Source organism: Salvelinus fontinalis, chromosome 21, assembly GCF_029448725.1.
Source record: "Salvelinus fontinalis isolate EN_2023a chromosome 21, ASM2944872v1, whole genome shotgun sequence".
In the NCBI taxonomy this organism is placed as follows: domain Eukaryota; kingdom Metazoa; phylum Chordata; class Actinopteri; order Salmoniformes; family Salmonidae; genus Salvelinus; species Salvelinus fontinalis.
Genome location: NC_074685.1, coordinates 3950978 through 3966985, shown reverse-complemented (window position 1 = coordinate 3966985; position 16008 = coordinate 3950978). Strand labels below are relative to the sequence as shown.

The 16008-nt window shown below is 46.6% G+C and overlaps 1 protein-coding gene across 1 annotated transcript in view; it reads right to left on the bottom strand.

The window, feature by feature from the left end:
• LOC129818061 (lysophosphatidic acid receptor 1-like) overlaps positions 1-16008 on the bottom strand; it is a 103813-nt gene that overhangs the window by 58170 nt on the left and 29635 nt on the right. Inside the window, exon 2 of the mRNA XM_055873603.1 lies at positions 11637-12396. Within this exon, the coding sequence (XP_055729578.1) occupies positions 11637-12375 (739 nt within the window). The 5' untranslated portion in view covers positions 12376-12396. The remainder of the gene's footprint in view (positions 1-11636; positions 12397-16008) is intronic.

Below are 16008 nucleotides of genomic sequence, written 5' to 3'. Positions count from 1 at the left end.
TTTGGATTGATCCCCTCTACCACACGGAACCCCACTACACGGAACCCCACTAACCTACCGACGGAAACGCACGAGGTATCTACAAACAGACCTCCATCCTATGCTGCTACCGTTAGCCATATACCCGGCCAGCTGTCTGGATTGCCACGACCCCAACCAACCTCTACTCACTGGACCCTTATTGATCACTCGATTAGCATGCCTCTCCTTAATGTAAATATGCCTTGTCCATTGCTGTTCTGGTTAGTGTTTATTGGCTTATTTCACTGTAGAGATTCTAGCCCTGCTCTCTATACCATATCCAACCTCTCAGTTCCACCACCCACATATGCGTTGACATCACCTGGTTTCAATGATGTTTCTAGAGACAATATCTCTCTCATCATCACTCAATACCTAGGTTTACCTCCACTGTATTCACATCCTACCATACCTTTGTCTGTACATTATTCCTTTAAACTATTTTATCGCCCCCAGAAAACCTCCTTTTACTCTCTGCTCTAGTAGCTCTAGGCGACCAATTCTCATAGCTTTTAGCCGTACCCTTATCCTACTCCTCCTCTGTTCCTCTGGTGATGTAGAGGTGAATCCAGGCCCTGCAGTACCTGGCTCCACTCCTATTCCCCAGGCGCTCTCTTTTGATGACTTCTGTAACCGTAATAGCCTTGGCTTCATGCATGTTAACATAAGAAGCCTCCTCTCTAAGTTTGTTTTGTTCACTGCTTTAGCACACTCTGCCAACCCGGATGTTTTAGCCGTGTCTGAATCCTGGCTTAGAAAGACCACCAAAAATTCAGACATTTTCATCCCCAATTACAAGATTTTCAGACAAGATAGAACGGCCAAAGGGGGCGGTGTTGCAATCTACTGCAAAGACTGCCTGCAGAGTTCTGTTATACTATCCAGGTCTGTTCCCAAACAATTTGAACTTCTACTTTTAAAAATCCACCTCTCTAAAAACAAGTCTCTCACCGTTGCCGCCTGCTATAGACCACCCTCTGCCCCCAGCTGTGCTCTGGACACTATATGTGAACTGATTGTCCCCCATCTATCTTCAGAGCTTGTGCTGCTAGGCGACCTAAATTTGAACATGCTCAACACCCCAGCCACCCTACAATCTAAGCTTGATGCACTCAATCTCACACAAATTATCAATGAACCTACCAGGTACCACCCCAATTCCGTAAACACGGGTACCCTCATAGATATCATCCTAACAAACTTGCCCTCCAAATACACCTCTGCTGTTTTCAACCAAGATCTCAGCGATCACTGCCTCATTGCCTGCATCCGTAATGGGTCAGCGGTCAAACGACCTCCACTCATCACTGTCAAACGCTCCCTGAAACACTTCAGCGAGCAGGCCTTTCTAATCGACCTGGCCGGGGTATCCTGGAAGGATATTGATCTCATCCCGTCAGTAGAGGATGCCTGGTCATTTTTTAAAAATGCCTTCCTCACCATCTTGAATAAGCATGCCCCATTCAAGAAATTTAGAACCAGGAACAGATATAGCCCTTGGTTCTCTCCTGACCTGACTGCCCTTAACCAACAGAAAAACATCCTATGGCGTTCTGCATTAGCATCGAACAGCCCCCGTGATATGCAACTTTTCAGGGAAGCCAGAAACCAATATACACAGGCAGTTAGAACAGCCAAGGCTAGCTTTTTCAAGCAGAAATTTGCTTCCTGCAACACAAATTCAAAAAAGTTCTGGGACACCGTAAAGTCCATGGAGAATAAGAACACCTCCTCCCAGCTTCCAACCGCTCTGAAGATAGGAAACACTGTCACCACCGACAAATCCACTATAATTGAGAATTTCAATAAGCATTTTTCTACGGCTGGCCATGCTTTCCACCTGGCTACCCCTACCCCGGACAACAGCACTGCCCTCCCCTCTGCTACTCGCCCAAGCCTTCCCCATTTCTCTTTCTCCCAAATACAGTCAGCTGATGTTCTAAATGAGCTGCAAAATCTGGACCCTTACAAATCAGCCGGGCTAGATAATCTGGACCCTTTCTTTCTAAAACTATCTGCTGAAATTGTTGCCACCCCTATTACTAGCCTCTTCAACCTCTCTTTCGTGTCGTCTGAGATCCCCAAAGATTGGAAAGCAGCTGCGGTTATCCCCCTCTTCAAAGGGGGGGGGACACCCTTGACCCTAACTGCTACAGACCTATATCTATCCTACCCTGCCTTTCTAAGGTCTTCGAAAGCCAAGTCAACAAACAGATTACCGACCATTTCGAATCCCACCACACCTTCTCCGCTATGCAATCTGGTTTCAGAGCTGGTCATGGGTGCACCTCAGCCACGCTCAAGGTCATAAACGATATCGTAACCGCCATCGATAGGAAACAATACTGTGCAGCCGTATTCATTGACCTGGCCAAGGCCTTTGACTCTGTCAATCACCACATCCTCATTGGCAGACTCGACAGCCTTGGTATCTCTAATGATTGCCTCGCCTGGTTCACCAACTACTTCTCTGATCGAGTTCAGTGTGTCAAATCGGAGGGTCTGTTGTCCGGGCCTCTGGCAGTCTCTATGGGGGTGCCACAGGGTTCAATTCTTGGACCGACTCTCTTCTCTGTTTACATCAATGATGTCGCTCTTGCTGCTGGTGATTCTCTGATCCACCTCTACGCAGACGACACTATTCTGTATACTTCTGGCCCTTCTTTTGACACTGTGTTAACAACCCTCCAGGCGAGCTTCAATGCCATACAACTCTCCTTCCGTGGCCTCCAACTGCTCTTAAATACAAGTAAAACCAAATGCATGCTCTTCAACCGATCGCTGCCTGCTCCTGCCCGCCTGTCCAACATCACTACTTTGGACGGCTCTGACTTAGAATATGTGGACAACTACAAATACCTAGGTGTCTGGTTAGACTGTAAACTCTCCTTCCAGACTCACATCAAACATCTCCAATCTAAAGTCAAATCTAGAATTGGCTTCCTATTCCGCAACAAAGCATCCTTTACTCATGCTGCCAAACATACCCTTGTAAAACTGACCATCCTACCAATCCTCGACTTCGGTGATGTCATTTACAAAATAGCCTCCAAAACCCTACTCAATAAATTGGATGCAGTCTATCACAGTGCCATCCGTTTTGTCACCAAAGCCCCATATACTACCCACCACTGCGACCTGTACACTCTCGTTGGCTGGCCCTCGCTTCATACTCGTCGCCAAACCCACTGGTACCAGGTCATCTACAAGACCCTGCTAGGTAAAGTCCCCCCTTATCTCAGCTCGCTGGTCACCATAGCAGCACCTACCTGTAGCACGCGCTCCAGCAGGTATATCTCTCTAGTCACCCGCAAAACCAATTCTTCCTTTGGACGCCTCTCCTTCCAGTTCTCTGCTGCCAATGACTGGAACGAACTACAAAAATCTCTGAAACTGGAAACACCTATCTCCCTCACTAGCTTTAAGCACCAGCTGTCAGAGCAGCTCATAGATTACTGCACCTGTACATAACCCATCTACAATTTAGCCCAAACAACTACCTCTTTACCTACTGTATTTATTAATTAATTTATTTTGCTCCTTTGCACCCCATTATTTCTGTCTCTACTTTGCACTTTCTTCCACTGCAAACCAACCATTCCAGTGTTTTTTTTAGTTTCTATTTGACTTGCTGTGTTGTACTCACTTCGCCTCCATGGCCTTTTATATTTTTATTTATTTATACATATATTTGTTTGCCTTCACCTCCCTTATCTCACCTCACTTGCTCACATTGTGTATAGACTTATTTTTTTTTCACTGTATTATTGACTATATGTTTGTTTTACTCCATGTGTAACTATGTGTTGTTGTATGTGTCGAACTGCTTTGCTTTATCTTGGCCAGGTCGCAATTGTAAATGAGAACGTGTTCTCAATTTGCCTACCTGGTTAAATAAAGATTAAATAAAATAAAATAAAAAATAGAGCCCTGGTCAAATGTAGTGCACTATTCCCAGAACAGGTTATCATTGTGGGGTAAACACAATGTGTTTATTAAGCTATGGGCTTGGTGCTAGTTATGGATCCTGCTCTTTCCTCTGATAGATGTTCCCAGGAGAAATCAGGAATAACAGATTTTACAGCAGTACCAGAAAGCTGGAATCTGCCCTCCTCATCTGCTTTCCAGATGTGTTACTTGGAAATATGTTAAGTTTCCCTCCAACTATTAAACTAAAAACTCACTTCAGCTGACGAAAGAAAACTTCAAATCCACCCACCGTGCTTCCTCAGAAATATACACACCATTAGTAAAATGGTAGGCAGCTGAAGCAAACAATAGCTTTGAGAAGTGATATATTGTGATACTGAGACCCTCACAACTCATTCTACAAAATACAATAGATATCACTATTGTACCTGGTGGTCAATTTATCTAACTTAGAGCTCTGTCGTTTTAGAAAACAAATTGTAGTGTTGGTTGATTGCGATAAATCTGACAGAGCAAAAAATAACAATTGGATGTGCTTGACTTTAAATTCTCTTCAGTCCGGTGAGAAAGGGACAGAGATAATGCTGAAACTGGAATGGTAGGTCTGACAAACCACTGGCCTCCGCCGGGGCAGCGCCGGGGCTGGCCTCCGCCATACTGGGGTTCATGGCTTGGCTTTTGCTATGACCTATGACCTGTACTACTGTAACGACTGGTGCTGGCGCTTCAACAATGTGACGTTATGCCGTGCTATGCAGACACTGGAACTTTTCTGGCAGCAGGGCGGCTACGGTGTCAGGCACTGCGGTAGTCCCGGACAACCAGCTGTATTGTTCAACTCCCCAACCCTGACACATTAACCGCTGAGCAGGAAGCGTAAGACTCCATCTCTCTTTGCTAGGACCTAACTAAAACGCTATGTAAACGCAACATGCAACAACTTCAACGTTTTTTCCTGAGTTAAAGTTCATCTGAGGAAATCAGTCAATTGAAATAAAAAAATTAGGCCCTAAACTATGGATTTCACATGACTGGGATTACAGACATTCATCTGTTGGTCACAGATACCTTCAAGACAAGGTAGGGGCGTGGATCAGAAAACCAGTCAGTATCTACTGTGACCACCATTTGCCTCATGCAGCGCGACACATCTCCTAACCCCTAACCCTCATAGAGTTGATCAGGCTGTTGATTGTGGCCTGTGGAATGTTGTCCCACTCCTCTTCAATGGCTGTGCGAAGTTGATGGATATTGGCGGGAACTGGAACATGCTGTAGTACACATTGATCCAGAGCATCCCAAACATGCTCAATGGGTGACATGTCTGGTGAGTATGCAGGCCATGGAAGAACGGGGACTTTATCAGCTTCCAGGAATTATGTCCAGATCCTTGCGACATGGGGCCTATACATACTGAAACATGAAGTGATGGCGGCGGATGAATGGAACGACAATGGGCCTCATCATGGTACCTCTGTGCATTCAAATCGCCATCGATAAAATGCAAGTGTGTTTTTTTTGTCCGTAGCTTTTTTAAATTAAACGTTTTTTTATTCAACCTTTATTTAACTCAGCAAGTCCGTTAAGAACAAATTATTATGCCTGCCCATACCATAACACCGTTTAGATTATCAAAATTGGCAGGAACAGGGGCAGGGCGGGGAAATACATGTTGTCTGTATGCGATAGTGAATGGAGGACACCTTGTTTCACTCATGCTACTCTGGTTATTTTGTTGCTCAACAGGTGATGTTCCACCTAAACTCTGTGTGTCATGGTCTCTCCAACCCTGTTCCTGAAGCTACCCAGTACTCTGTATGCCATGGTCTCTCCTACCCTGTTCCTACCCAGTACTCTGTATGCCATGGTCTCTCCAACCCTGTTCCTGCAGCTACCCAGTACTCTGTATGCCATGGGCTCTCCAACCCTGTTCCTGCAGCTACCCAGTACTCTGTATGCCATGGTCTCTCCAACCCTGTTCCTACCCAGTACTCTGTATGCCATGGTCTCTCCAACCCTGTTCCTGCAGCTACCCAGTACTCTGTATGCCATGGTCTCTCCAACCCTGTTCCTGCAGCTACCCAGTACTCTGTATGCCATGGTCTCTCCAACCCTGTTCCTACCCAGTACTCTGTATGCCATGGTCTCTCCAACCCTGTTCCTACCCAGTACTCTGTATGCCATGGTCTCTCCAACCCTGTTCCTGAAGCTACCCAGTACTCTGTATGCCATGGGCTCTCCAACCCTGTTCCTGAAGCTACCCAGTACTCTGTATGCCATGGTCTCTCCAACCCTGTTCCTGAAGCTACCCAGTACTCTGTATGCCATGGTCTCTCCAACCCTGTCCCTGCAGCTACCCAGTACTCTGTTTGCCATGGGCTCTCCTACCCTGTTCCTACCCAGTACTCTGTATGCCATGGTCTCTCCAACCCTGTTCCTGCAGCTACCCAGTACTCTGTATGCCATGGGCTCTCCTACCCTGTTCCTACCCAGTACTCTGTATGCCATGGTCTCTCCAACCCTGTTCCTGCAGCTACCCAGTACTCTGTATGCCATGGTCTCTCCAACCCTGTTCCTACCCAGTACTCTGTATGCCATGGTCTCTCCAACCCTGTTCCTTCAGCTACCCAGTACTCTGTATGCCATGGGCTCTCCAACCCTGTTCCTACCCAGTACTCTGTATACCATGGTCTCTCCAACCCTGTTCCTTCAGCTACCCAGTACTCTGTATGCCATGGTCTCTCCAACCCTGTTCCTGCAGCTACCCAGTACTCTGTATGCCATGGTCTCTCCAACCCTGTTCCTGCAGCTACCCAGTACTCTGTATGTCATGGTCTCTCCTACCCTGTTCCTACCCAGTACTCTGTATGCCATGGTCTCTCCAACCCTGTTCCTGCAGCTACCCAGTACTCTGTATGCCATGGTCTCTCCAACCCTGTTCCTGCAGCTACCCAGTACTCTGTATGCCATGGGCTCTCCAACCCTGTTCCTGCAGCTACCCAGTACTCTGTATGCCATGGGCTCTCCAACCCTGTTCCTGCCCAGTACTCTGTATGCCATGGGCTCTCCAACCCTGTTCCTGCAGCTACCCAGTGATTAATGTGGGAAACCAAATGAAATCTGTTCGGGAACATCAATAGTAACATGTTTTCACAAGGACACATATTTCATTAAACTGTTGCCAGCCACATCTCTGTGTTCTGGAGAAAGGAATGAAGAAGAAGGGAGGAGGAGATGGAAACGCACGGTGGAGAGATGTTCTGGAGAAAGGAATGAAGAAGAGGGGAGGAGGAGATGGAAACGCACGGTGGAGAGATGTTCTGGAGAAAGGAATGAAGAAGAGGGGAGGAGGAGATGGAAACGCGAGAGATGTTCTGGAGAAAGGAATGAAGAAGAGGGGAGGAGGAGATGGAAACACATGGTGGAGAGATGTTCTGGAGAAAGGAATGAAGAAGAAGGGAGGAGGAGATGGAAACGCGAGAGATGTTCTGGAGAAAGGAATGAAGAAGAAGGGAGGAGAAGATGGAAACGCGAGAGATGTTCTGGAGAAAGAAATGAAGAAGAAGGGAGGAGGAGATGGAAACACACGGTGGAGAGATGTTCTGGAGTAAGGAATGAAGAAGAAGGGAGGAGGAGATGGAAACGCGAGAGATGTTCTGGAGAAAGGAATGAAGAAGAAGGGAGGAGGAGATGAAAACGCACGGTGGGGAGATGTTCTGGAGCTAGAGGTAAATGTGTCACCCAATGAATTATGAAAATATAAAACAACGCCCTCTCACTAGGTTATACGAAATTAAATACAAATGCACTATAAATTGTAAGCTACATCTGAATTTTTAAATTTAGGCTAGACCAATTATGTACAAAATATATTTTAAAATCAGTATTTTTTTTTTGTTAATGTTTTTCTGTCGTGTGTAATACGCAGTAGGCTATGGATTGTATAAAGGCACAATCATTATTTTAATTCATTTGGGGGGACTTTGAAACAACATTCACAAAGACCATGTTTAACAAATCAACCCGCGGTTGCACTTCTTCCTTCAAATTGATCAATCACAAAGTTTTAAAAGCACAATACTGTTTTGATAATAAGTGGTTTCGATTTTCGATTTCATTGCTTTCAGATTAGGTTAGAGGGCCTAATCTGAGTACCAGGCCATTAGGACCTGATGGAGGGACAATAGAGCCCTGAGTACCAGGCCCTTAGGACCTGATGGAGGGACAATAGAGCCCTGAGTACCAGGCCATTAGGACCTGATGGAGGGACAATAGAACCCTGAGTACCAGGCCATTAGGATCTGATGGAAGGACAATAGAGCCCTGAGTACCAGGCCATTAGGATCTGATGGAGGGACAATAGAGCCCTGAGTACCAGGCCATTAGGACCTGATGGAGGGACAATAGAGCCCTGAGTACCAGGCCATTAGGATCTGATGGAGGGACAATAGAGCCCTGAGTACCAGGCCATTAGGACCTGATGGAGGGACAATAGAGCCCTGAGTACCAGGCCATTAGGATCTGATGGAGGGACAATAGAGCCCTGAGTACCAGGCCATTAGGACCTGATGGAGGGACAATAGAGCCCTGAGTACCAGGCCATTAGGACCTGATGGAGGGACAATAGAACCCTGAGTACCAGGCCATTAGGATCTGATGGAGGGACAATAGAGCCCTGAGTACCAGGCCATTAGGACCTGATGGAGGGACAATAGAGCCCTGAGTACCAGGCCATTAGGATCTGATGGAAGGACAATAGAGCCCTGAGTACCAGGGCATTAGGACCTGATGGAGGGACAATAGAGCCCTGAGTACCAGGCAGTTAGGACCTGATGGAGGGACAATAGAGCCCTGAGTACCAGGCCATTAGGACCTGATGGAGGGACAATAGAGCCCTGAGTACCAGGCAGTTAGGACCTGATGGAGGGACAATAGAGCCCTGAGTATCAGGCCATTAGGACCTGATGGAGGGACAATAGAGCCCTGAGTACCAGGCCATTAGGACCTGATGGAGGGACAATAGAGCCCTGAGTACCAGGCCATTAGGATCTGATGGAAGGACAATAGAGCCCTGAGTACCAGGGCATTAGGACCTGATGGAGGGACAATAGAGCCCTGAGTACCAGGCCATTAGGACCTGATGGAGGGACAATAGAGCCCTGAGTACCAGGCCTTTAGGACCGGATGGAGGGACGATAGAGCCCTGAGTACAAGGGCATTAGGACCTGATGGAGGGACAATAGAGCCCTGAGTACCAGGCCATTAGGACCGGATGGAGGGACGATAGAGCCCTGAGTACCAGGCCATTAGGACCTGATGGAGGGACAATAGAGCCCTGAGTACCAGGCCATTAGGACCTGATGGAGGGACAATAGAGCCCTGAGTACCAGGCCATTAGGACCTGATGGAGGGACAATAGAGCCCTGAGTACCAGGCCATTAGGACCTGATGGAGGGACAATAGAGGGGATTACCTGGGCTCAACAGTAACATGGGATTTTACTGCGGTCATGACAACATCCCTAGTCCTTACTCCAGGTCCACGACCCTAGTCTTACAGGGATACTGCATTATGTTATTATGTGATGTCAAGGGTAAGGTCTTACCCAGTACAATCATGACAGTCTTCAGCAGGCTCATCATGATGTCTCTGTTCCTATGTGGTCCTACGTAGTACTAGTATCTAACATTTACATTTTTAGTCATTTAGCAGACGCTCTTATCCAGAGCGACTTACAGTAGAGTGCATACATTTTATTACATTTTACATACTGAGACAAGGATATCCCTACCGGCCAAACCCTCCCTAACCCGGACGACGCTATGCCAATTGTGCGTCGCCCCACGGACCTCCCGGTTGCGGCCGGCTGCGACAGAGCCTGGGCGCGAACCCAGCCCAACCTGGGCGCGAACCCAGAGACCCAGAGACTCTGGTGGCGCAGCTAGCACTGCGATGTAGTGCCCTAGACCACTGCGCCACCCGGGAGGCCAAACATATAGTGTCTGTTCCTACGTGGTCCTAACTCTAACCTACCCAGTACCAGAATCTAACATATAGTGTCTGTTAGTGTCTGCAATGTGTCTGCAATGCTCTACTTTCCGGCTACCCGGATAAAGCACTAAATAAACTTCAGTTAGTGCTAAATACGGCTGCTAGAATCCTGACTAGAACCAAGAAATTTGATCATATTACTCCAGTGCTAGCTTCCATACACTGGCTTCCTGTTAAGGCAAGGGCTGATTTCAAGGTTTTACTGTTAACCTATAAAGCGTTACATGGGCTTGCTCCTACCTATCTTTCCGAGTTGGTCCTGCCGTACATACCTACACGTACGCTACGGTCACAAGACGCAGGCCTCCTAATTGTCCCTAGAATTTCTAAGCAAACAGCTGGAGGCAGGGCTTTCTCCTATAGATCTCCATTTTTATGGAATGGTCTGCCTACCCATGTGAGAGACGCAGACTCGGTCTCAACCTTAAAGTCTTTACTGAAGACTTATCTCTTCAGTAGGTCATATGATTGAGTGTAGTCTGGCCCAGGTGTGTGAAGGTGAACGGAAAGGCTCTGGAGCAACGAACCGCCCTTGCTGTCTCTGCCTGGCCAGTTCCCCTCTCTCCACTGGGATTCTCTGCCTCTAACCCTGTTACAGGGGCTGAGTCACTGGCTTACTGGTGCTCTTTCACGCCGTCCCTAGGAGGGGTGCGTCATTTGAGTGGGTTGAGTTACTGATGTGATCTTCCTGTCTGGGTTGGCGCCCCCCCCTTGGTTTGTGCAGTGGTGGAGATCTTTGTGGGCTATACTCGGCCTTGTCTCAGGATTGTAAGTTGGTGGTTGAAGATATCCCTCTAGTGGTGCGGGGGATGTGCTTTGGCAAAGTGGGTGGGGTTATATCCTTCCTGTTTGGCCCTGTCCGGGGGTATCATCGGATGGGGCCACAGTGTCTCCTGACCCCTCCTGTCTCAGCCTCCAGTATTTATGCTGCAGTAGTTTGTGTCGGGGGGCTAGGGTCAGTTGGTTATATCTGGAGTACTTCTCCTGTCTTATCCAGTGTCCTGTGTGAATTTAAGTATGCTCTGTCTAATTCTCTCCTTCTCTCTTTCTTTCTCTCTCTCGGAGGACCTGAGCCCTAGGACCATACGTCAGGACTACCCGGCATGATGACTCCTTGCTGTCCCCAGTCCACCTGGCCTTGCTGCTGTTCCAGTTTCAACTGTTCTGCCTGCGGTTACGAAACCCCTACCTGTCCCAGACCTGCTGTTTTCAACTCTTAATGATCGGCTATGAAAAGCCAACTGACATTTATTCCTGATTATTATTTGACCATGCTTATCATTTATGAACATTTTGAACATCTTGGCCATGTTCTGTTATAATCTCCACCCGGCACAGCCAGAAGAGGACTGGCCACCCCTCATAGCCTGGTTCCTCTCTAGGTTTCTTCCTAGGTTTTGGCCTTTCTAGGGAGTTTTTCCTCGCCACCGTTCTTCTACACCTGCATTGCTTGCTGTTTGGGGTTTTAGGCTGGGTTTCTGTACAGCAATTTGAGATATTAGCTGATGTACGAAGGGCTATATAAAATAAACTTGATTGATTGATTGATTGTTCCTACGTGGTCCTAACTCTAACCTTCCCAGCACTAGTATCTAACATATAGTGTCTGTTGTGAAGGTAGTCGAGGTTCTTACCCAATACGATGACGACAGTCTTCAGCAAACTCATCATGGTGTCTCTATTCCTGCGTGGTCCAGAGCTGTGTCTGCTCATCCTCATGGTCCTCTGTCTCACGTACATAAATATGTGAGCGTACAGCACCACCATGACCAGGAAGGTGACCAGGTTAAATACGGCCCAGAACACCAGGTAGGAGTTACAGTACAACGGCGCCATGCTAGAACACGTGCTGACGTCACAGATACAGTTCCACCCCACCGACGGGATGGCTCCCATGACGATCGACAAGGTCCAGATGACTACGATCACCACCACCACACGCCGGTTGGACATGCGCGTGTGCAGCTGCATGCGGAAAACGGTGATGTGGCGCTCGATGGCGATGGCGAGGAGGTTACACACGGACGCCGTGAGGGACGTGTCGATGAGACCCTGTCGGAGTAGCCACGTGGACACCGTGAGGCGCCGCGTGTTCGGGCCCGTGTTGAACATCAGGTAGAAGTACGCCAGGCCGGCAAAGAAGTCCGCGGCGGCCAGGTTGGCCATCAGGTAGTAAATAGGGAAGTGGAAGCGGCGGTTGACGTATATAGCCACCATGACCAGCAAGTTAGCCAGCATGATGAAGATACATACTGTGATACCCAGCCCCATCACCAGCTTACTGACGGTATTCCACTCTGTAGCCAGGTACTTTCCACTGCGGTTGTAGAAGAAGGCAATGGACTCATTGTAGAAGCACTGTTCCTCCTCCATCTTGAAGGCTGGCTAGGGGGTCTGGAGGAGAGGAGACAGGGGTTAGAGAGAGTCACAGTAGGTTGGGGAGAGTCACAGCAGGTGGCTAGGGGGTCTGGAGGAGAGGAGACAGGGGTTAGAGAGAGTCACAGTGGGTTAGAGAGTCACAGCAGGTTGTTAGGGGGTCTGGAGGAGAGGAGACAGGGGTTAGAGAGAGTCACAGTAGGTTGGGGAGAGTCACAGCAGGTTGTTAGGGTGTCTGGAGGAGAGGAGACAGGGGTTAGAGAGAGTCACAGTGGGTTAGAGGGTCACAGCAGGTTGTTAGGGGGTCTGGAGGAGAGGAGACAGGGGTTAGAGAGAGTCACAGCAGGTTGTTAGGGGGTCTGGAGGAGAGGAGACAGGGGTTAGAGAGAGTCACAGCAGGTTAGGGAGAGTCACAGCAGGTTGTTAGGGGGTCTGGAGGAGAGGAGACAGGGGTTAGAGAGAGTCACAGTAGGTTAGGGAGAGTCACAGCAGGTTGTTAGGGGGTCTGGAGGAGAGGAGACAGGGGTTAGAGAGAGTCACAGCAGGTTGCTAGGGGGTCTGGAGGAGAGGAGACAGGGGTTAGAGAGAGTCACAGCAGGTTGTTAGGGGGTCTGGAGGAGAGGAGACAGGGGTTAGAGAGAGTCACAGTAGGTTAGGGAGAGTCACAGCAGGTTGTTAGGGGGTCTGGAGGAGAGGAGACAGGGGTTAGAGAGAGTCACAGCAGGTTGTTAGGGGGTCTGGAGGAGAGGAGACAGGGGTTAGAGAGAGTCACAGTAGGTTAGGGAGAGTCACAGCATGTTGTTAGGGGGTCTGGAGGAGAGGAGACAGGGGTTAGAGAGAGTCACAGCAGGTTGTTAGGGGGTCTGGAGGAGAGGAGACAGGGGTTAGAGAGAGTCACAGTAGGTTGCTAGGGTGTCTGGAGGAGAGGAGACAGGGGTTAGAGAGAGTCACAGTAGGTTGTTAGGGGGTCTGGAGGAGAGGAGACAGGGGTTAGAGAGAGTCACAGTAGGTTAGGGAGAGTCACAGCAGGTTGTTAGGGGGTCTGGAGGAGAGGAGACAGGGGTTAGAGAGAGTCACAGTAGGTTGTTAGGGTGTCTGGAGGAGAGGAGACAGGGGTTAGAGAGAGTCACAGTAGGTTGCTAGGGAGTCAGGGGTTAGTAGTAATCATGGACAACTACTAATTGCAGGGGCCCTGACCTCTCACTCAGATATCATATTAGCATGGTATAAGTCATAGCAATGGTTCTGAATACTTATGTAAATAAGGTATTCATGTTTTTATTTTTAAGACATTTGCAAAAAATGACATTATTTTTTTCACTTTGTCAATATGGGGAATTGTGTGTAGATGTATTTAATCCATTTTAGAATAAGGCTGTAACGTAACAAAATATGGGAAAAGGGAAGGGGTCTAAACACTGTCTGAAATGCACTGTATATAAAACAAAGGAAATCACACTTTTGACCGCACTGGGCCTTTAAAACTGCAACATTTTCTCTTCGCCCCAATTAATGTTTTTGTAGAATTGTAATTGTAATTTTTCTCCACCGTCAAGGGGAGGGGTGGGGGCAATAAAATATTTAGCTGCAAGGTGGGTAAGCAAATCTAGTGTAGATTTGGCCTTGTGTTTTAGGTTATTATCCTGCTGAAAGGCGAATTCATCTCCAGGTTTTCCTCTAGGATTTTGCCTGTGCTTACCTCCATTTCGTAAATTTTTTCTCCTGAAAAACTCCCCAGTCCTTAACGATTACAAGCATACCCATAACAAGATGCAGCCACCAATATGCTTGAAAATATGGAGAGTGGTACTCAGTCATGTGCTGTATTGGAATTTCCCTAAACGTAACACTTTGTATGCGACCACTGCGTACCAACTCTCCTTCAAAAGTGAAGTGCTTTGCCACAGTATTACTTTAGCGCAGGATGCATGTTTTTGTCCTGTACAGGCTTCCTTCCTTTCACTCTGTCAATTGGCTTAGAATTGTGGAGTAACTACAATGTTGTTGATCCATCCTCAGTTTTCTCTTATCACAGCCATTAAACTCTGTAACTGTCACCATTGGCCACATGGTGAAATCCCTGAGCAGTTTCTTTCCTCTCCGGCAACCGAGTTAGGAATGATGTCTGTATCTTTGTAGTGACTGGGTGAATTGATACACCATCCAAAGTGTAATTAATAATTTCACCATGCTCAAAGAGATATTCAATATATTTTTTTGCCATCTACCAATAGGTGACCTTCTTTGCAAGGCATTGCACGGCATTGGGAATCCTCCCTGATCTTTGTGGTTGAATCTGTGTTTGAAATTTACTGCTTGACAGATAATTGTATGTGTGGGGTACAGAGATGAGGTAGTCATTCAAAATTCATGTTAAACACTATTATTGCACACAGAGTGAGTCCATGCAACTTATTATGCACATTCTTTCCCCTGAACTTATTTAGGCTTGCCATAACAAAGGGGTGGAATACTTATTGGCTCAAGACATTTCAATTTTTTCATTATTTATTGATTTGTAAAACAATTCCAAAATCTGGAAGGTTAAAACGACCCACAGACTCAGGAAGACGTAAAACGTTCCTATTTATGAGTTTGATTTGCCCATTTACAAAGTATGTTTAAACCGAGTATACATGTTTAAAGAATGTCTTCGGTATTATCAAGAATAAATATAAAAACTTTGGGAGCCATGCCATTCTGAAGAGGTTTATTCTACCTTTAAGATTTATGGGAAGAATGTTCCATTTAATTAGATCTGCTTTCATATTGTTGAGTAAATGGAATAAAGTTATCTTTATATATTTGTTGTCACTCATTAACCTCTACGGGATCGGTGTCCCTAAACCAGGACAGTTGTTCGAGATATTATCTGATGTACGAAGGGCTATATAAAAAAAAAAAAAAAATTGATTGTTGCTCAATATGCGATATTGAGACTAGAATGACATTGTAAACAACAGCTATCTTTCCGGGACATAGACATATCTTGTATGGGTAGAAAGCTTAAATTCTTGTGAATCTAACTGCAGTGTCCTCCTTACAGTAGCTTTTACAGCAAAAAAAAATATAACATGCTATTGTTTGTGGATAGGGCAAAAATAACAAAACACATGTCACGGCAACTGGTTTGGTACGTTCAGTAAACTTTCTCTGATTTGTCATCCTGAGGGTCCCAGAGATAAAAGGCAGCATAGTTTTGTTTGATAAAAATAAATTTTAACATTTAAAATGTAGGAACTGGGTTTTACAGTATGAACCCCACCCATCTAGATGTGTGAAGGTTTGTGTATTTTCTGTAGGGAAGCTAATGATCCATCATGTATGACATTCCTGGGAGTGTGTAAACTAAAAAAAAAATGTATTACCATAGCATGTTTGTATGTTCTCTATAGTTATGTAGATATGTAGTTATGTAGATGAGAATCTATAAATTGACCAATTCAGCACATTTGTGCAAAATTTATACAAATATTGTGTAGTGATGTAATTCTTCACTGGATCAGTCTTAAACTTTGCACACACACTGCTGCCATCTTGTGGACAATCTCTAAATTACACCTAAAATCACATCTCAAAGTATGGTTCTTTCTCTTGCATTTCAAAGATGGAACCAAAAAACAAATAGAA